This window comes from Malaclemys terrapin, chromosome 4 (genome assembly GCF_027887155.1).
Source record: "Malaclemys terrapin pileata isolate rMalTer1 chromosome 4, rMalTer1.hap1, whole genome shotgun sequence".
Taxonomy (NCBI): domain Eukaryota; kingdom Metazoa; phylum Chordata; order Testudines; family Emydidae; genus Malaclemys; species Malaclemys terrapin.
In genome coordinates this window covers 11,484,180-11,505,088 of record NC_071508.1, presented here as the reverse complement: position 1 = coordinate 11,505,088, position 20,909 = coordinate 11,484,180, and the positions used below count along the sequence as shown (strand labels likewise).

General features: G+C 43.6%; 1 protein-coding gene across 6 annotated transcripts in view; it reads left to right on the top strand.

Annotated features, from left to right (window-relative positions):
• Nucleotides 1-1,019: 1,019 nt before the first annotated feature.
• The window catches only part of TRAF3IP3 (TRAF3 interacting protein 3), a 28,487-nt gene continuing 8,597 nt past the window's right edge, over nt 1,020-20,909 (top strand). For 3 of the 6 annotated variants that reach the window (XR_008444902.1, XM_054028062.1, XM_054028058.1), the window contains exons 1-9: nt 8,427-8,516; nt 9,289-9,703; nt 11,810-11,945; nt 12,817-12,874; nt 13,159-13,183; nt 13,726-13,755; nt 14,045-14,140; nt 19,254-19,325; nt 19,878-20,018. Coding sequence is in view for 5 of the 6 variants with exons in the window: in XM_054028062.1 (XP_053884037.1) it covers nt 9,359-9,703; nt 11,810-11,945; nt 12,817-12,874; nt 13,159-13,183; nt 13,726-13,755; nt 14,045-14,140; nt 19,254-19,325; nt 19,878-20,018 (903 nt within the window). In the remaining variant the exon portion in view is untranslated. Of the gene's footprint in view, nt 1,106-1,334; nt 1,409-8,426; nt 8,517-8,739; nt 9,187-9,288; nt 9,704-11,809; nt 11,946-12,816; nt 12,875-13,158; nt 13,184-13,725; nt 13,756-14,044; nt 14,141-19,253; nt 19,326-19,877; nt 20,019-20,909 lie in introns of those variants that run through there. The other 3 variants (XM_054028060.1, XM_054028059.1, XM_054028061.1) reach the window with 3 other exon arrangements.

The following is a 20,909-nucleotide window of genomic DNA, read 5'->3' as shown; positions in this document are numbered from 1 at the left end:
TACATACACAGCGAATCAGGTGAGCAGGGAGGCACTAGTCTCTGAGAACACACCTGGAAAAGTGTATTGAAGTTCCAGGCCCAACGTCTACCAGGCTGAGCATACTGGAATGATGGGTGGCAGCAGCTATTCCCCTCTGACAATAATAATTGGAGCCCTCTGGGCCAAATAATCCCACAAGAATTTCAGAAATGTCAAATAAGAAACGTAACCAGGATGGTTGAAGGAGGGGGGCAAATACAGAGAAAGCAAGAGTGAAAGGAAAAGGGGTCTGCCTTCAGCCCACATAAGGATTTTTTGGGATGTGTAAACCCCGGAAGCCATACTAAGGGAGGCTCTCGCTTTTTATTCTAGCACTGTTTAGCCTAGACTTGGCTCAAGCATCACTTCTGGATGAGTCCTTAGAAAATAAGGCTGGAGCGATCATCAAGAAGATGGCTGCCTTAGAGTTTCATTTTCTTCCATGTTTACCTGGACACGCCTGTTTGGTGGGGAGCGTTCACACCAGCTTCACTCTGACCTTTGTCAACTCTGCCGTCGGCCTAACCTCAGATGGCAGAAATACGAATTTCGCACTACACAAGACTGTTTAAAAGTAACCCTCCTTTCCTTCCCAACACCAGGATTCCTCATGCCAAAGGTGACCAGGCTGAGTCAGTCACAGTTCATCCTGCCCAGCTTCTCAGGACGGAGCACCGCCTCAAGGTGCAGTGGCTGATAAATGGAGAAACAGCAAAGGCCACTCCTGGACCCTGGCGATAGTGGAATGCAGCCTGTCCCACCACAAGATAACCAAACAACTGTACTGGGCAGGGCACCAATGTTCCAGTTTGTGCCCTAGCCTCTCCTACCATGTCACAAACTCTAAGCAGAGACAGGAACCTGGGTTAAGTGTTGCGGCTTAGTACATTTCCTGTTTCAAAAAAAAAAAAGAGCAGCAAAGAGAAGTCATTCAAACGAGATGTCAGTTGCAATGTGTTAGCACCCGGTAACCCAGGGCTCACCCTTCTCCTTTCTGGCATGGGGCTTAACTGAGGTCGGGGAGCAGAGCAGGGCCTCTGAACATCTGGCGAATCTACCTAAGGGCTGCCCTTGCTGCGTAGAGGTAAGAACCTTTAGATCTGTGGCTAGCTATGGATGTACAGAAGTAAACGCTGACCCTGTAAAGGAAGGCAATTTGTGTCTTGTTTTTTTCCCCCCGAGGTTCAGCCTGCATGATTGACACTGGGAGGTTGTAACATGAACCAGCAAGGGATTTTTTTTTCCTCTTGAAGTTCGAGTGTTACAGCATGCAAAAGAGAGATAAAGGGCACGCTCATTAATTAGGAAGAGTAATTTTGGGTGGCCACGGAAGAAAATAAAACCCATAACTCGCCAGCAAGGGCTCAGAAGTTTGCTCAGCTTGGGGGTGAGTAATAGCTCCCACGTTTCTTTACGTTTCTTTCTTGCTTTAAAAGTTAGAAGGTATTTTGTGTTTAAATCAAGCGTATAAACAAGTCCTACTTCCTGGGATGCACAATAAACAGGCTCTGTAAAGAATGTAGTCAGAGCAGGTGAGAAGGGAGCTGAGCAGTTTGTAATGAGAAGAGTCTAACAAACCCAGCCTTTGCGTACATGTCACACACCCGGATGAATAGGCAGCAGCACCCAAATTCAGCACTGGACTGGGCCATTTTTAAAATATGAAAAAAATAAGCAGAGTAAAATATCTTTTCCGGGGCATGAAAAGTTTGGAGGCCAGTTGTCTTTTCTGGGGAGGGGGGAAGGAGGGAAGGAGTGAGTTCACATCCAGATCCCGTTTCTGAGGGTTTTCAGCTCTAGGGTGTTGGCATAGGCCCAATCATTATGTACTTCAATGTCGGCGAAGCTGTTCACCAGATCTACCCTTAGCCTGCTGTGCTGAGGAAGATTGGGCATGAGAGAGAAAGCCCAGAACGCGGGCCACAATGAAACTATTAAGTCAAGACCATAAAAGCTGTGCGGAAACAACATTTTAAGCATTTTATAATGTGAGTTCCCCAGTTCTATTATTTCTCCAGCTGAAAGCTTGCAACAATAAAAACAAATGAGTAGCAGATTTTGATGAGACACAGAGGGGGACGAGTGGAAAAATTAAGCGAAAAAAGGACATTTCAGGGACAGTGAGAGGTTTGAGAGTCAGCAGCATCTCCAAACAAATAATGAAAAAAAAACCCAAAAAACCAAAAGTACAGGGCCATTTAGAAAGTGATTCATTTCAATATTATCTTGGAAGTCTTCATTTTCCTAGTTGGCTGGGGGAGCATTTAAGGTGATGCGCTGATAGCTAGTTTGCATATATTTCTCCTACATAAAAGCAGAAGCCCTTCGGATAGTTATTAAAAGGCTGTTCTCATATTGGAAAGGAGTTCTTCTAGTTAAAGGAAAACATTTCAGTGACATGCTCTGGCTGTGCCATTATAAGAAATGTGTTTATCTGTGTGGTTTTTTATAGGTAGCTATACTATTCTGTGGGGCAGATTATTATAAAATCCCCCCATCTTTCCTCCCCCTTCCCCAAAACCTTGCAAACTTTTTAATTGATGCCACTAATTGCCCTCAGTGTTTCCATCAAAGTCAGTGATTTTCCAGTTGTTTGGGACAAAGAAATGCTAGTGAAATCGCTTATTTTTATTTGAGAGTAAACAACAACGTTTAACCTGTTTTTTCAGAGACTAATTTTCCTTATTTTTTCTTCACTTTAGTTGATACATTTTTTCTTTCAGGCAGTCAGACTCTCAGACTCAAGAGTGATGGGAGCATTATAAGTACCTGGATAGAGAGTGCCCAGAACTTTGAAAGGGTTTGGATAGGAATTTGATCTTATCTATCTACATCTCAATTAGTCTGTCTTTCAGCTCTGAGTGCAAGGGTGTATGAAGCTGTCTAGCTTACGAAGACATTAAGGACTGAAACAAATGGTTGCTATGAAAACAATAGAATATATGTTAATGAGAATCTGAAAAATATTTGCTAAGAATGGATATTACTACCACACTCTTATAAGCCTACTGGTCCAGTGGCAAGAGCCCCAGCTCAGACACTTTATGCATATGGTGGGTGCCAGTTTATGTTCTTGCCAAGTGAACAGATGCTGGCATGTGTCCTCCAAAGCTCTATGATCTGCTATGAATAGGAAACCTAAAGCTGAAAGAGAGCAGTCTCTCCCTATTTCCAATCTCAATTTCCAACCAACCACCAGACACCATCAAAAACTTCTTTTAGTTTTTGTTTAAATTATTGTAAAAGGGCTGACTCTGCTCACACTTACACTGGTGTTAATCAGGAGTGCATCCACTTAGTGATGTTACTCCCAGTTTGACTTCTATACAACTCAGAGCAGAATGTGACCCTAAGGTAAAACCTTGGGTACTTATCAGAACTGCACCCTCATGATTGAATCATTTGATGTTCTCCAGTCACTAAGGTTGGGATTTTTCAAAAGCATTCCGCCTTGGCCTAACTCTGCTCCTGTTGAAGTGAATGGTAAAACTCCCACCGACTTCAGTAGGAACAGAGTTAGGTCCATGCTTCACACCATTGAAAAATCACACTCTATGGGTACGTTTACACTGCAGCTGGGATCATATCTCCCAGCCCAGGGAGACAGACTTGTGCTAGCAGGGCTTGAGCTCCTCTTCACCTTCTCCCGTCAATCAGGGTCTATAGTTTTGGTTCTTAGTTTCAAGTGTTCTTGTCGAGTGTGTCTTCCAAGCTGACATCAACCTTCTTCATATCTTCCTTCAGCATCTCAAACCACCTTTTTTAGCTGGTCTTTGTCCTGGGACTACTAGCTTTTGAACTCTGTGGCCAACACATCCTACATCTTGTCATTTCACATGACCCAGTCATCTCAGTCTATAGTCCCTCAGCTTTTCTGTGATGGAGGCTACCTGAATCCTGGCTTGTACCATTTCATTGCATAGCTTGTCAGCTCTTGTCTTACCCAGCACCTGCTTGAGCATTCTCCTGTTGGCAGCATGAAGTAGTAGTTGTTCTCTCTGCTTCATTGGTCAGCATTCTGACTCAAATATCATGGCTGACTTAATCATGATCTTATACACTTGGGTCTTTAGTTTACTTGGCATATCCTTATCGCAGAGAATTCCTGTCAGCTCGCTTCGTTTACACCAAATGCTCGTCGGGTGATTCCTAACGTCTGCATCCACATCCCCACCGTGGCTCCACAGTACACTGAGGTATGTAAGTTATTGCACAGCCTTTAACTCTGTGCATCTAGTTTTACTGGCTTCATGTTGCCCCTCTCAACAAAGCATTGCATGTATTCCATCTTTTGTCGGCTGATTCTTAAGCCATTTCCCTCCATAGTTCTAGGCCCCTTTCCAGTTTGTATTTATCTTCATGGCACAAAATAATGTCATCGGCAAAAAGCATGCTCCATGGAGCCTCTCTCCTAATCTCCTGCATCAAGGTGTCCATTGCAATCACAAATAGGACTGGGTTTAAGGTTGATCCTTGATGTAGACCTATACTCTCAGTGAATGCTTCTCACTACTGTCGTGCTATCTTCATACATATCCATCACAGTCTGAACATGTGTTTCTGGCAGATTGCCCAACCAAAGGCACCACCAAAGCAATTCTCTAGGAACCCTGCCATAAACCTTCTCTAAATCTACAAACACTAAGTGCAGCTCCATGCATTATTCCCGTACTTCTACTGCAATATTCAGGTTGCAAATACTGCCTCCATTGTTGACCTTCCGAGCATAAACCCAAATGGGTTGTCATATATTTGATGGTCCAGCTCCTGCTAAAATCTTCTTGCTATAATTCTTTCTAGCCATTTCATAGTGTTACCCATTAACTTGATGGTGTGACCCTGAGAGCCCCTTTACGCCAATTAGCGAAGAGTGCACCCAACAGAATATTTAGCCAAACTACGTCTCATAGAGTATCCTAAAAAAACATGTGTGGTGTGTGTACGGGTTGTCTATAGAGAGTTATGTAGGTATGCTGGAAATATGTTCTTAAAATATGTTGTGGAGGCAGTTGATTAACCAGCCTTCCCTAGACAAAGGAATGTGGATTTACCTGTCTGCATGGATCAAGCAAACAAGTGGAAGAGAAAAACATCCTGGCTTGATTACAAGCACAGGACAATAGAAAGACATTTGTATCAAAGGTAAACAAAGTGATCGAGTGAATCAAAAAAAGCAAATTGACCCGAGGATGAAGAAGGGGATGGCACCTGCACCCCGAAGAACAAGCAGCAGGGGAGAGGAACTTTGGGTTTATTTTCAAAGAACACATTTCAAAAGGCTTTTTGGACTATAAAAGGACAAAAAGGGGACTCCTTTGTTATCCATCACTTAGGAGACAAAGGGATCAGCACCCATTGATGCTGTGAATGGTGGATCCTTCTGCCTGAGTGGAGACAAAGGGATCAGCACCCGTTGATGCTGTGAATGGTGGATCCTTCTGCCTGAGTGGCTGGGGATGCTGATAGCTTGAAGTGAGTGAGAAGGTTGCTCAGGCGAAGATTATAGCTTGTTAAAGTTAAGTTTCCGTCACTAGGAAGTAAGTTATTTTTGTTTGGTTTGTAACCAGACCTGTCTCTTTTCTTTTGCTCATGATCACTTAAATCTATATTTGTATTAATAAACTTATTATTAGTTTTACTATCAACCACCCCCATCCTGTTATATTAAAGTGAGGCGCATATCCTCAACTGAGCCAACAGGCTGAGGTGTATTCTGTCTCTTTGGAGACAGGAGACTTTATTAATTTCGATGAGCATCCAAGTGAGAGGAACTGCTCGCTGAAGAAAGATGCCTGTAGGGGACTCAGGAACCAGGGTTAACTAAATGTTACCTGCAAGGCAAAGTTTAGAATGGCAGAGTCTGGAGATATTTGCTGGTGAGGTGGACAGAGTGGTGTAGCAGGAGGCTGTCACACTGTGCGCTCCAGGAAAGCGCTGTCTTGCTGAGGCAGAGAGGTAACACAGTGAGCTTATGGTTCTGGACTCCCTGAGGAGAGCATCACAGATGGGTTGGTAATTACTACATTCCTGCACATCTCCCTTATGCTTGAAGATAGGGACCAATATGCTCTTCCTCCACTTGTCGGGCATTTCCCAGTACAGAGAATTAAGTTGAAGAACTCTGTCATCATCACCACAACCTCATGGGTGAATGCTTTAAATGCCTCCTTTGGTACACGGTCCAATGCCACTGCATTCCCATGTTTCATCGTCTTCAGGGCTGAAGTTCCACCCTGGTCATAGGTCTTATGAAGCTGCTGCTTGCGCATACTTCCCAAACCTCGGCCATCTCCTAATGATTTCACCATCTTCCACCAGTTCTCTTCTGTTTTCTTCTTTGACACACTTCGCAGCTGCCGAGTCCTCTGTGTTTCTTGGCTAATCTATATATTCCTTTCTTCCCTTCCTTTGTTAGTAGTCATCCATAAAAGCCTTGAAATGCCTTTTTTTTTTTTTTTTTTTGGTAGCAGGGCTTGAGCTAGTGTGCAAAAAATAGCAGGGTGGAAGCTACTCAGGGCTAGCCACCCAAGCTCAGACCCAGGGGGTCAGGTGGGCTTGAGAGTCCGTCTGCCATCTGAACGACAACGTGCACACTGCTGTTTCTAGCATGCTAGCTCAAGCTCTGCTAGCAGGAGCAGGGCTGCCCGGGGCAGGGGGGGGGGGCAAGTGGGGCAATTTGCCCCAGGCCCCGGGCCCTGCAGGGGCCCCCACGAGAATATAGTATTCTATAGTATTGCAACTTTCTTTTATGGAAGGGGCCCCCGAAATTGCTTTGCCCCGGGCCCCCTGAATCCTCTGGGCAGCCCTGAGCTGGAGTCTGTCTCACTGGGCAGGGACCATCGTTCCCAGCTGCAGTGCAGATATACTCTAAATATTCAAAAGAGCTTCACACTCAACAGCTCCTATTGTCCTCAGTGGGGATAGAGAAGATTCTCCATTGTTCTGAATGGGGGCTGCTGGCTCTGAGCACTTTTGAAAATCTGGAGATGGGAATTTGCTTTTTTCTCTCATTTGCACCTGTATCAATCCACAGTAACTCTGCTGGAGTCAATGGAGATAAAACCAGGGTGAGTGAAAGGAGAGCCAGACCCTTGGTTTGGATTCTGTTAGCCGGTCAAAATAAAATGGATATTTCATCCCAGGGCTGCAGTGTGATACGCCTCCCCACAACACCCAGAACCGTTCAGGGGAGACCCCTCCATCGCACACTGTGTGGGCACTAGGACCCAGGTGATGCCCTCCACCCCCTGCACCCTACCAGCTATGTGTCCTTGGGGAAAAACTGCAGGGAGGAACCGGCCATAGGAGCAGCTACAGAATTGGCCAAAGCAGGGACCTCGGGACATTCAGAGAGTTTTCCAGAGTTTTTCCTTGTGCTGACTGGCTGTTTGTTCCAACCCTCCACCTCCCTCGGACTCTTCACCTCAACTTCACTGCCCTCTTCCTCCTCTGCCCTGTCCCCCTCGCCTTTCCCTTCCCATTTAGCTGATCACCTCCTAACCCCCCGTCCCCCCCGCATCACTGCCATCACATTGTTCACTTTGCTTGTGTGTTCTACCCCTTCCCCCACCCTGCAGCTGCTACTCTGGGTTTGTGCCATGCTTAGCACAATGGGACCCCATTCTTGGCTGGCCCTTTGGTCCTGCATAATAAACATGATCAATAATAACTAACTAAGAGAATCTCACTGTCCAAATACAACAGGCCAAAAAGAGAGCAAAATGTACACTTGGGCTGGCAGGCAATAGAGTAAAGTATTTTGGCTGACAGCCACTCCCACCCACTGGAGCACTAATCCAATCCCAAACTGCTCAGCAGAATGCCTAACATCTTCACATGATCCTCCTAGCAACATTTCTGGAATGTGCATGAGGATTATCCGTCTGGATCAAGGAGCAGGGAATCCCTGTGCTGGCTAATAAGGAGGAGTAGGAGGGAAAATGTAACATTTTAGGGATTTTGTCAGTGTGTGTCATATTGTGCTCTGTTTTCTCCCTCACTGGTGAAGAGGAGAAGACCCAAACACCTTCCATGTGGCCACAGTCTAGTAAAGCAAGAGGGAAGCTTGCAAGTGAGCAAAGAATTCTGTAGGAGGAAGTGGCGGGAAGGGATTATCATTCACTGTGCACATGTACACAGTGTAGGGAGGTAATGCCCAAACAAAGGAGCTCATTCTCAGGGCAGGCTTCTGGTGCAATCTACCTGCTTTGCTTGAGTTATACACAAACAGAAGTGGAGGTAAACCCACTGGGCTGAGCCGTGCCATTCAGCTCTCCTGCTTGCTCTCCCCTCATCTCGAGTCCAACAATGTTTCTAACAAGAGTAAACATTAATGTATTTAATATTTACAACAGAAGGGGACAGGAGCCAGTGCCACTAGCCAGGAGAATTAAGGACACGGCATTAGAGCCAGACAAGCTTTTGTGAGGAAAAGGAAAGAAAAACGTGCAGAGTGCAAACTGGAATGTACCATTTAAGTCAAGCTATTGCAAAAGGTGAGTGGGGTAAGGAAGAGGAGCTAAAATAATGCAGCACTCAACATTAGGGTGACCATTATCTTCAGATAGTAAGAACTCTTAAAACTGATGAGACAGAAACAACCTGGGATTTTCCCAAAGATTCTATAGAAAAACCCATGCAGTGTGGTAACACGAGCTCCATGTCCCAGGTCTCTCTGGGCGTGCACAGAAGGCAAACAGGATTTAGAAATACATGCAGCTGCATGAAAAGTAAATTATATAATAGCAAATTTCCTACATCTACAGTTAGTCTTTTGGAACAGACTGGAAAAATATATGTATGCAGGAAAGGAATGCAAGGCCATTACTATGGAAATACCAGGAGCCATTATTCTTGCTGCAGTCTTACTTTTTTAGGTGGGCCAAGGGGTTATAACTAGGAGCAGGAGGCCGAAACTGAGCAAAAAAAAATTTAGACTGAACAGCAGGAGGTATTTGATAATGGCAAGATCTAAGACTGAAGAATAAATCTCCCAAGGAAGGTGGTAGAAACTTCATCACTTGAAACTGAACTGGATAAAACACTGGAAAATGTACTTCAAGGAGCAATCCTTTATTAGCTCCCAAGTGTGTGTGTGTATATTTATCTATGGCTGGGTGTAGAGAGATGTTGGAAAAAGGATGCCACCTGCATCCACTGAATAAGGTGAATATTCCTAGAGTTGGTGTCTTTCATACATTTATTCAACCTCCAGCCTGATCATTCGTTTTCACTTAAAATGTCTCTTCCCCCGTTTGGTTTCATTAGGAAAGAACTTCACCAAAGCAGCCAGGAGATCATCACAGGTTGGTGTGTTGTGTGTGGAGCCGTGGACAATATGATCAGTCAAACTGAGAAGTCCCCGCGCCGGTGCAGGCGTCTGAGTGAGAGTTATGACGAGAAGTGCGAGCGCCGGCACGAGACCCGTGAGAGCTTGTGGAGGAGAAACAATGTCACCACATGTCGCCATGTGGGGCAATGTCGGAAAAAGGAGTCAGAGGAGCAGTCCCAGAGCCCCCGCCAGAAAGAGTTCCTGAAGAGAAGGAACTTAGCCACCGAAGAAGGAAAGAAACAAGTGAGGTTTCCTACTGGGACACCAGCATCTCCGGGACAAGAGTGTGCAACAGGCACCCCCAAGGAAGCATCCTCCTGGATGGATCTGAGGTCACCCACATCCCTCCAGGTAACAGCTGCAGCTATGACAATCATACTTTTAATAGATGGTTGGCTAATTATTATGGGCTTTATCCAATGTTCACTGGAATCAATGGGAGTCTTTCCATTGACTACAAGAGGTTTGGGATTAGGGTCTAAATATTTGATGGCAAAAACTGAGAATTCACTGACAAAAATGGATATTTCCTTGACGATTCACAAACTTGATCCAGGGCAAGATTTTGTCCTGTCACTCTCGTCGTGTTCCTCTCCTGCTTTCGAAATCCTGAACTTTGACCCAGATGGAGATTTGCAGCCATTTCTCATAGTTCAAACCTACATTTTGGTACCAAAATAATTGTTTTCCACTGGTGCAAATTGCCTCTCATTCTCATCAAAAGATCTGAGATGATCACCATAAGCAGTTGGCTTTCTTTGGGTGAACCTATGGAAGCATGACTTCCCGCCAGCATCTTTAGTGGGAGGAATTTTCTCATGTTGAGTTAGTAATGAGTGTCTGATTGTATCCTAATTTCAGCATCCTTCTTACAAACTACACATTATCCTATATTTAGGCTTGGAAGTATTAGATTTTTATCAGTTAACATTGGTAAACATTGATATCACCATACATATACAACCAATAAAGTATTTTCATCTATAGTAACCAAAATGTACAGATAGGCAAAGTTTAAAAAATGCTGTTTGAGAACTTATTAGAGTTTGATTTAAGGATATTTACTTTGCATATTTTGTCAAGTAATGTTGACTGCCCCATAATTTCTCTCAACTGTGAAAAAATTAAATTGATAAAAATCAAAATGACTCTGCCAAGCCTACCGATGTTATACGCAGCCAGCAGTGAACCAGATGAGCCAATGCATTTAATAAAACCTGATTAAGATCATACATAAATACTTCAGAGTCAGACAATCAGGTTGTACTTTCTAAACTCACAGCCTTTCAAATGAAATAATCCCCCCATCTGTTTTCGTACCTAAGTAAAGTTATCCAAGGGGCTTTTAACTGAAATCAACAACCAAGGACAATCAAATAAAAGCACAGACATGTCCTGTGGGCTCCTCCACAAGGCATGATTGTGGAGGACAATTATGTACCTCATGCTACCGTTTACTTCTTTTGATCGCTGGGTTTAATTACAATCCAGACAGCAAGACTTGGAGCAGGCATTCACATGCTTGCAGCCCATGTGCCTGTAACTTTGGCTGCAGAATCACTCTCATCCTAGTACCTGCAGGGGGCTCTGAGGAACTGAAGTAAGGGAGAAAAGAGTTCATGGTCTTACTACCAGAGATCCTGGAGAGGCACTCGGACATAACTCTGATGAGTGCAGAACAAATATCTAAGCCTAAAGCTAGCCAGCTGCTAGCAGCAATGCTAGCCAGGAACTAACTCAGGGCATCAAAAGCTCTTTTCTTACTCTCCGTCTGGTTAGTGAAGCAACTGGCCTCCTTGCCTCTCAGAGTCTCAGAGGCACTTTCTTTCCCTGCAGCTTCACAGTCTACCTGCAGTTAGCAGGTTCCCCCACTGCCCCTGTCAGTGTTGCTGAGCGGCTACACCTTGCACTGACTCCAGTGGGAGTTGCGGGTGCTCAGCACCTTCTGAAAAATTAGGCCTTGAACCCAAAAATCACTGTAACCCTCAGTCTCCACCCATGTTATTCCCCAGGTCAGTCACACAGTCTATACCAGGGGTCGGCAACCTTTCAGAAGCGGTGTGCCGAGTCTTCATTTATTCACTCTGATTTAAGGTTTCGCGTGCCAGTAATACATTTTAACGTTTTTAGAAGGTCTCTTTCTATAAGTCTATAATATATAACTAAACTACCGTGGTATGTAAAGTAAATAAGATTTTAAAAATGTTTAAGAAGCTTCATTTAAAATTAAATTAAAATGCAGAGCTCCCCCCCCCCCGGACCGGTGGCCAGGACCCGGGCAGTGTGAGTGCCACTGAAAATCAGCTCACGTGCTGCCTTTGGCACACGTGCCATAGGTTGCCTACCCCTGATCTATACAATTCAAAGTGACACCATGCCACTTGGTTAGTTGCTTCCCCTTTTCTCTCCTGATTTTTAATAGGCCATTATAAAAATTAAACTCTCATTTCATTTCAGAATAACAGCACCTCCATGGTCCATCACAAGCATCCCCAGCACAGTCTCAACGATCCTCGCACGCAGAACAACTGGCACTCCTGTGGCGTTTCATCGCAAAACATCCTCCCCAAAGACATCGCCAAGCTTAGCCGAGGTACAAGAAGACTGGCTAAATGAGGCTTAGGTTTTGCAAAAGGGAACTCAGGCTTACTGGGATCTGGGGGCTGCATTTTATTGAAACCTCCGAGGTTCAAGGGAATCACTTGGATGATTTTGGTTTGGACTCCCAAAGCAAGCCGAGAAAGAGGGTCTGTATTGATAAAGAATCCCCTCAGGTGCCAAATCACAATGTGCTGGAACCTGCACCTCTGAAAATCAATGGGTGTTTTGCCTTTGAATTGCCTGGGAGCAGGATCAGACACAATACTAACACATGCCAAAACAGTTCCTGTTCCTAGAAGCCCTGTTCCAGTGTTGAAGGAGGATGTTCTGTATCAGCCAAATCTGACATTTTTCCCTTTCCAAACCATGCATGATAAGAATACGTTGATTCACCCGGTGCTATTCTTTGTGCTGAGTCAATAATGACCTCGGTGCCCCAGCCTGCTGCAAAATGGCACCGTGCTGCAGAGGGAGCCATCATTCCATGCAAACGTAAAATGGAGGCTCTGAACACTTGTGATCATTAAACTCTCCATGGCGCTTTTCTCAGAAATAGGCGTGTTTGCCAGTAGCTTGGCCAAATTTTAGCTTAGGTAAATGACTTAAATTCCACTTGCATTTTCAGTGGCATACTCCCGCCCTAAATTGTTGTGTTAGGCTGCTGTGTGCAGTTTAAACTGCCATGCGTCATCCCAGCAATGGCTGCATTTCTGTGATGGTTGGAATCATCCCTATATATAGTTGGTAAAGTACTTTATGAGCCTTCAGAATGAAAGGTGCAGCTGTGAATGAAGGGTTTTATACTAGCTATCTGCTGACAATTTAGGAATCAGTAGTCCACCCTCTCAATTTTATCTTAACAGGCACTCAAACATTAACAGATTCTAGTGCAATAAAGAAAAATTCAAGCCAACAAACAGAGTAAGTATTTTGTCATCTATCCTATTAGGAGCACATTCTTCCGGCTTCTGCGTGGCTGGGGAGTCACTGAGACCTGTAAAGGCACTTTGATGTACTTAGATGCAAGGTGCTATACAAGTGAAAAGAATTATTCTTATAGGCATTATTTATTGTTCTATGAATCGTCATATGATTGCTCCTCTACCTAACAAGTATTTTCAGTGCATCCATTCTTGTGATCTTTTTCATAAATCTGTATCATGTCCATGCTAAGAAAATCCTTGTTTTTTTTTTTTTTATTTTAGCTGTGGGATAGCAGTATTAGATAAGGTAAGCAAAATATACGAATAACCTGTACGGAAATGCCTATAAGAATCCTGTTGTCCTAAGAAACATTAACGTTAAAGGGCCAAATTCTGCACTTCCAGGGTTTGAACAGTGTCAATGAAAGCAGGATTTGTTCCTGATTATTTCTTATTGGAATGTAGATGACAGAGATTGCTGGAAACTAATTTACTGACAGGAAGATCTATGACAGTACATCTAATGCAGTAGACAGGGACAGTCTTGTTCCAGGGAAAGCACTGATTGCGGTAAAATACCTACTTTGGGTTTAGCCAATGAATGACAGAACAGTTGTATTATTGCACAAGCCTAAGCACCGTAAAGGTCTATACAGCTTATTATCATTGCCCAGAGAATGTGATAACTTAGGGTCCCCATTTAATTCTTGTTAGAACTCATACCACTGATTGCAGTTTCTTGCGAAATCTTTTCCTTTATGGACTAAGTGATTGATTTAAAAATATAACCAAATAGAAGGTTTGCACGAACTGAATCTGGATTTTTCTGCACTTTTCTTTCACTTTTAGGAAATAATTCAACTTTCCAACTACCTCAAGGTAAGCACAAAAATGATAAATACAGTTCTAGAAATGGGTGGAGGGTGAGTGTGAGGAGGTAACTTTTACTAAACTGGTATCATGCACCTAGTTTTAAGGTGGCCAGGAAAACAAAAGGAGCAGTTACTGAAGCCCAGGGAATAAGTTCCCAAAACACAGTGAGGAGTGAAAATAGCTATAATGAGTCCTAGAGGGGAAACAGGTCACCCCTGGATGTCCAGATGAACTAGGGTCACTGAGACACATTCAGAGCACCTATATTAGCCTGGCTTTCTCATTTTGCCTACAGGAGGCGTTACATCGAGAGCTGCTGCTGAAGCAGAAGATGGTGATTTTACAGGAGCTTTTATCCACATTGCTGCAAGCATCAGAAAAATCTTGGAAGGTACCAAATGACTACGCTGCGTACTTCTAGTCAGCTTTAGGATTATGCCTGGATCTGCCAGGGCAGAGTCCCATCCATGTGTGCAAGGGGAAAACCCCATCAGGTCTTGCTTATTTCTGCCAGCTGAATTCCAGCTCTGCTTCTGGGGTCTTCTAATTTTGGGATTATCCTTCTCTCCTAATGGAGAAGATGGTATAGCTCTGAAGCTGAGCTGTGTCTGCAAGGGGACATGACTGTGCTCAGAACTATTTAGCATGTGAATATCATTGCCCTTCCTCTCCAATACTGTTTCATTTTAGAGCCAGCTGAAAAACAACTCTCCATTGTTATGAAAACTTCCTTTTTGTTTGAAATTTTCATTCTTTTTTTTTTATGCTTTTTTTGGACAAAAAATGTTGGGATGCAACATAAGTTTTCATTAAGTTTTGAACTAAAAATGTTTCTCATCGTGTTTCTTTTTTTAAAAGTTTTGAGGATTTTCCCCCATTTTCTGTCACTCATGTTTCTCCCCCTTTTCCAATAAGAAAAAAGTCTAAGATCGCGGGGGGGAAAGACCATAAAAAAATCTTAATTGCCCCCCTGAAAAAAAGTTTACATTTTGAAACAAACTTTTGTTTCAATTTTTTTGAGGGGCGAGGGGAGACCAAAAAAGATTTGAGACAAAATGAATTGTTTTCACACAATTTTTCATTTAGATTGAAGTGCCATTTTTCAATTGAGAAAACACTGATTTTAAAAACAACAACCACCACTCCATTTCATGCATAGAAACAAAGGGGGAAAAGGGGGATTTTAACAAGAGGGATAGCCTCCGTAAACTCAGCAACAGCTTGTTTCAGTGTAAAGAAGAACAGGAGTACTTGTGGCACCTTAGAGACTAACAAATTTATTAGAGCATAAGCTTTCGTGGACTACAGCCCACTTCTTTGTAGTCCACGAAAGCTTATGCTCTAATAAATTTGTTAGTCTCTAAGGTGCCACAAGTACTCCTGTTCTTCTTTTTGCGGATACAGACTAACACGGCTGCTACTCTGAAACTTGTTTCAGTGTGTTCTCCTGCCAAAAGCTGCCAAGACGAGGTACTAAATAACAGTGCCAAGAATGAATCGAGAACCAGACGGAGCAGGCACCTCAGTTTAAACCACCGGTGTGTGGGAAAGAATTTCATTCTGGTGAAGGTGCTAGACTCTCAATCCTGGAGGCAGAATATATCTATTTATCTGCCAGAACAGATACAACACAGACAGCAGCAGCGCAAGCGTCTCCCACGCACTGTATCTCAATCCATTCTTGATATATGTTGGAGGGAGCCCCTCAAAGTTAAAGTCTGTTCACTTCTTTGCCGCTCCGTTGAGACAAGCGATCAGGAGATGACCTAGAGCCAGCTGCGGCGGCAGCTTATGTTATATGGACACTTCACAAAGCACGGGCCCAGGGCCCTGAATCAGCAAAACACTTAAACAAACACACCCTTAAGTGTTCTGCTGAATTAGGGCCTCCACCCTGCCAAATCTAGGTCCCATGGCTCACCAACAGGCACTGGATGGTAACAATTTCTGATTACAGCTGACCCAGAGTAGATTTTTAACCAGCAGCCTGGAGGTGACATTAAGCAACTACTTCTGAAAAGTACGCGGCATTATGGACTAGGTCATAAAGCAAATTTTAAAATAGAAATTTAAAATCAAGTCGCACTGCAAAATATTTGCTGTTAAAAAACGTTAATTTGAAACTCGACTAAAAAAAAAAAAAAGCTCTGAAAGAGTTCTGTCAGAGCAGAGGAGCCAAGCGATTGGGTGAGATGGAGCAAAAAAATGTGTTAAGATGTTCTGCGGTTTGAGACTTCCTCCATAAAATGCTTCTGACAAATATAATATGAGCAGGAAAAAACACGCTGACACACACACTGGCAGGAAGTAGCCATGAAACCTCAGATTAGAAACAGGTGGGTGCACTTTGCTTCTTAATGTCTTTGCTATAGAAAATAGATTTCTCTGCTCCCTCTGCTTTTAGCCTTTCATGAGACAATCAAAATTTATTTGTTGCTGGTGTTATAGCCAAGAGAGCAAACAAAGTAAATGATATTTAGAAATTGGCCCTCTGGGAATAGTTTAGCATATATGATGAAAAGAACAGGCCAGGGGGAAAATGCTCAGAGGAGCTTCTGCAAGACCAAGGCTGTCAAATGAAGTTGCCAGACTCTTAGGGGTCCCATCTGGAAGCCTCTCTAAAGCAAATTAGGTGACGGTTGCCATGTTTCCATAACTAGCTGAGGCACCAAACCTTGAGGCAGCATTTTAGAACCAAGCTCCTATAATAGAAAGTCTGAAGGGAAAAGAAAAATGCTATACAACAATGGTCTGGTCGTAATTACACTGAGAATCCCTGTCGGTTCCTACTTAATATTTGTGGGTGCATCTAGACCAATATAATGAACGTGTTCATCAGTACAACAGGAATATATCTAGCAGTTGGGCCGAGGGGCTACATTCAGGACTGTAGGGTTCCATTTCCTCTGGGTTTTATTCCTAGCTCTGCCACCAACCTTCAGCAACCCGCATAACCGATCTGTGCCTCCGTTTCCTCGTGTGCAAGCAGCAGGATAACAACAGGGCTGTTGTAAAGCTTAGTTATTGTTTGTAAAATACTTTGAGACCTTCAGACAAAAGGAGTTAACTAAGTTTCATGTTGTTATGGTAACCAGTGATGACTTTTTAGACCTGTCTTTTAAAGTGTAAAAACACCACCGGAATATATTTTTTCCCATCCCCCAAAATGCTGTCTGACCTTGGGAAATTTGGGACATTTTCTGCATATTTTAGTTTAAAGACTGTTTCCACCCACTCGCTGCCACTTTCAGGGTTCACTTTTCTCCATTTTATTTGGCATGGGCATGGTGTTTGAGCAAAGGGTATGCAGTCCAAAAACAATGCTTAAAATTGCTTCTTTAAACCAGGAATTTAAAATGACAGGTTTAAAAAAAGCGAAGAGGGAGGGAACATCAGATACAGTCGACCAATCATAGGCTAGCCAGGACACCGCAGAAAACACCCTGTGATTCACTGACAGCTGAACAGGGATGCAGCAAAGGGAGGATTTTGCAGCCAGGTATTTTGAAGTGGCGACTAACCATAGATGTCCCAATTTTTGGGACCCCCAACCTGAGATCCAGAGTACCAAACATCTGTAGCTTCTATTGATTCTGCATAGAATTGAGGTAATCCGATCTCTGAAAATCAGGCCCGAGAGGTACCCAAGGATTGAGGCATCCAAAGTCAGCGGCCACTTTGGCAAACACTGGGCCTCCGACTAACTTTGAGCTCCCTTCTGTGCCGCCTTCAGGCTGTTGAGACAGGGATCTGCGAGAAGTGTGAGCTGCCATCTTAAGAGAACTCAGACATGAGGAACAACCCTAATGTAACTGTGAGAATGAACAGCTAAGAGGGGCATTGGGGTGTCTTCTTAGCAATCCCATACAACCTGAGCCTTGTCAACAGTTTTAAGATTCGCCACCATAGCTATGTTGGTGAGAGGTGGGATTTTTTTCCCCACATGTAACCATCATAGCTGTGCTGGCAAAAGCCCAGTGTAGATACAGTATCGGAGGGGTAGCCGTGTTAGTCTGGATCTGTAAGAAGCGACAAAGAGTCCTGTGGCACCTTATAGACTAACAGACGTATTGGAGCGTAAGCATTCGTGGGTGAATACCCACTTCATCAGATGCATGGCCATGCATCTGACGAAGTGACTATTCACCCACGAACGCTTATGCTCCAATATGTCTGTTAGTCTATAAGGTGTCACAGGACTCTTTGTCGCTTTTTAGTGTAGACACAGTTATTCTGGATAAAGAGCTTACTCCATTCAGGGAAATGGTCTAAGTTACAGGGACCAAAAAGCTCCTGCGGGTGAAAGCTGCATCTCCATTTGGGGAGAGGAGGGAGTTTGCTGGTATAAATCTACTAGTACCAGCAAAGCCTGTCAAGTACAGACAAAGTCTGATTCTCCCATCTGGCCCTCTGTGCTCATTTACATACGTATAGAGTGGGTGAGAAATGCTACCACTCTGACTTCACAGTGCTTCACATCCACTTTCCACAGGCTTAAAAAGTAGAAAGTGGCATGAAGTCTCTTCCGGTATCTTGCATCTAAAAATCTCTCTCAGAATTGCCTTTTTTTTTTTTTTTCTTAAACAATTGGCCTCTAGTTTGTTATGGGAACTGATGCCCGGATTTATTGGACTTTGCACTTTTTGGGCTGGGATGTGCAAACATCTCTGTGTTGACAGAGGACCCAGCATGCCAGGACTCGGATTTTGTTTGGGGCCTCTGGATGCTACCATGATATGAATATTAAATAATAACCCAATGGATGTTAAGCGTGGCTTCACACAACAGTGAGTGGCAGTGGTGCTGACATCCTTCAGATCAGAGGTGGAAGATGAGAGTCCAGGCAAGCACTTTGCTAGAAGCCTTGCCTGGATTTGCATACGGCCTGCATTTTACAAACCCAACTGCAAAACCTGACCAACGTTTGGAAAAAAAATATGACTCAGTTTCCCCATTCCTCTCTCCACCCTCAACAAAGCTCATTGTAGTGCAAACCCAATCTGTTTTCTATGGAAGCTGCTGAGACAAGATGCTGCCACCAGCTGGAGCCGTAAGCCAAAATGTTGTTGCAAGAGAGAATCGTGAAGCAGAAAACAAGGCTGTGTGTGTAGGCTTGGGGGCAGTTCTGTTCTCAGTACAGATTCATCCACAGTAACTACATGACTCCTTTGCGCCTTTAACTTTTCTGAGAGCTCCTGCATTCCTATAATTGATAGAGCTGGCTAGGAAAAAATGGGGGACGGAGGAGGAACTGCAAGTGTTTCATTTTTTTTCATTTTTTCAAAACTTTGAAATTCTAAATTTTTCCCGCTTATTTTTGAAATTTTGAAAGTTAATCTAAACTTTCACTTTGAAAATAATTTGGCCAGCGCTGGGTACGACACTAGGAGCAGAAGAAAAATCAAAAACATGAGTGAGCCAAAGTATGATGGATTCACTTAGAAATCTGCAGAGGTTGTTCTGTAATTCAGTATTCCAGACCTTGCCTCAATTGTTTCTTCCAGGGTCAGCTGAATGAAGACAAACTAAAGGGTAAACTGAGGGCCCTTGAAAATCAGCTTCACACCTGTGCCCAGGTAACATATGAGACTTTTTTAAAAAAGCAAAGAGAACAGATAGAAAGAAAAACTTTGCGTGCAAGTAAAAACACAGAACAATGTAATTAGATCAGGTCTTACTTTCCAGAAGGCTTTTATTAAATAGGGTCAAAAAATTGTTATATTGTTTGCTGCAGCTTGTTGCATTTATCCATTAGGATGACCAGACAGCAAATGTGAAAAATTGGGACAGGGGGTGGGGGGGCAATAGGATCTAATATAAGAAAAAGACCCCAAAATCGGGACTGTCCCTATAAAATCGGGACCTCTGGTCACCCTATTATCCATGTACGTGCTAATACTCAGATCCAGTGAGATCTCTGAGACTGGGAAGTAGCCCATCAAAGGTAGTGGTGTTTGAGACGTTTAAAACTGAATCAGGACAAAGTCGTGGAGAATGTATTAGAGAGAGAGCCATCCTGAACTGGATCCTGGTGGATCTTTTTGAATTTCTAGGCTTGTCTCTCACCAATGGGTTAAGAGTCCATTGGTAATACGTAATCAACTCTGAGTTCAATTGTCCCTTTAAAGAATTACTCAAAGGACAGTGTGAAGACGATCCTGATGGAGATGGAGGACCAAAAGCAGACCTATGAGCAGAAAGCAAGAGAAGCTCTGCAGAAGCTGCTGGAGGAGAAACTCCAAGCAGAACAGCAGCTACAAAATACTCAGGTGAGGAACATGAATCCCACAACAGATGTCCTGCCTAGAAGGATGGGCCCATTTTCAGGCTGCTGAAAAATATAATCACACCACCAGGTCAATCATGTTGGGCCCAATCCTGCTCCCAGTGAAATCACTGGAAAACCCCTTGGCTTTAATAATAATATATGGAGATATCCTATCTCCTAGAACTGGAAGGGACCTTGAAAGGTCATTGAGTCCAGCCCCCTGCCTTCACTAGCAGGACTGAATACTGATTTTGCCCCAGATCCCCAAGTCCCCTCAAGGATTGAACTTACAACCCTGGGTTTAGCAGGCCAATGCTCAAACCACTGAGCTATCCCTCCCTACTTAGTGAGAAGAGGATTGTACCTTTTACCATCTTCAACAACTGTGCAAAATATACTTTAACTACTGAACAAAGGCGAAAGTGGTTGTCCTTCCCCTCTGCCCCCTACCCTCCAGCCCCATTCTTAACAGTACAATGCCTCATAATAAGTTTGTGTGTGTGTGTGTGTGTGTGTGTTGGGGGGCTGGGAGAGGCACGTATTTCCAGTTGTCTGAGCCAAATGATGGGTGATTAAATAATGTGGTGGGAAGGAGAAATGCTGCTGCTTTGGGCAGCTTCATGGTTTGTAAGCTTAATGTTACTGTGTTTTTTAAACGTACATCCAGAGCTCTGGATGGGTGCCCTTTGGTGTGGCTTTTTTTAGACCAAAATCCTAACAAATAATGTCACCAGGAGAGTCCTCCCGTGCCACATTTGTCCACTGGGCCAGGGAAACAAAACACTGTGACAAAGCAGCACAGAAATAATCTGTTTGAAATCTACAGAAACTCACAAGAGTTCAGGTAATCCACTATGTCAAACTCATGGTAGTTATACTAAACACTCCTCTT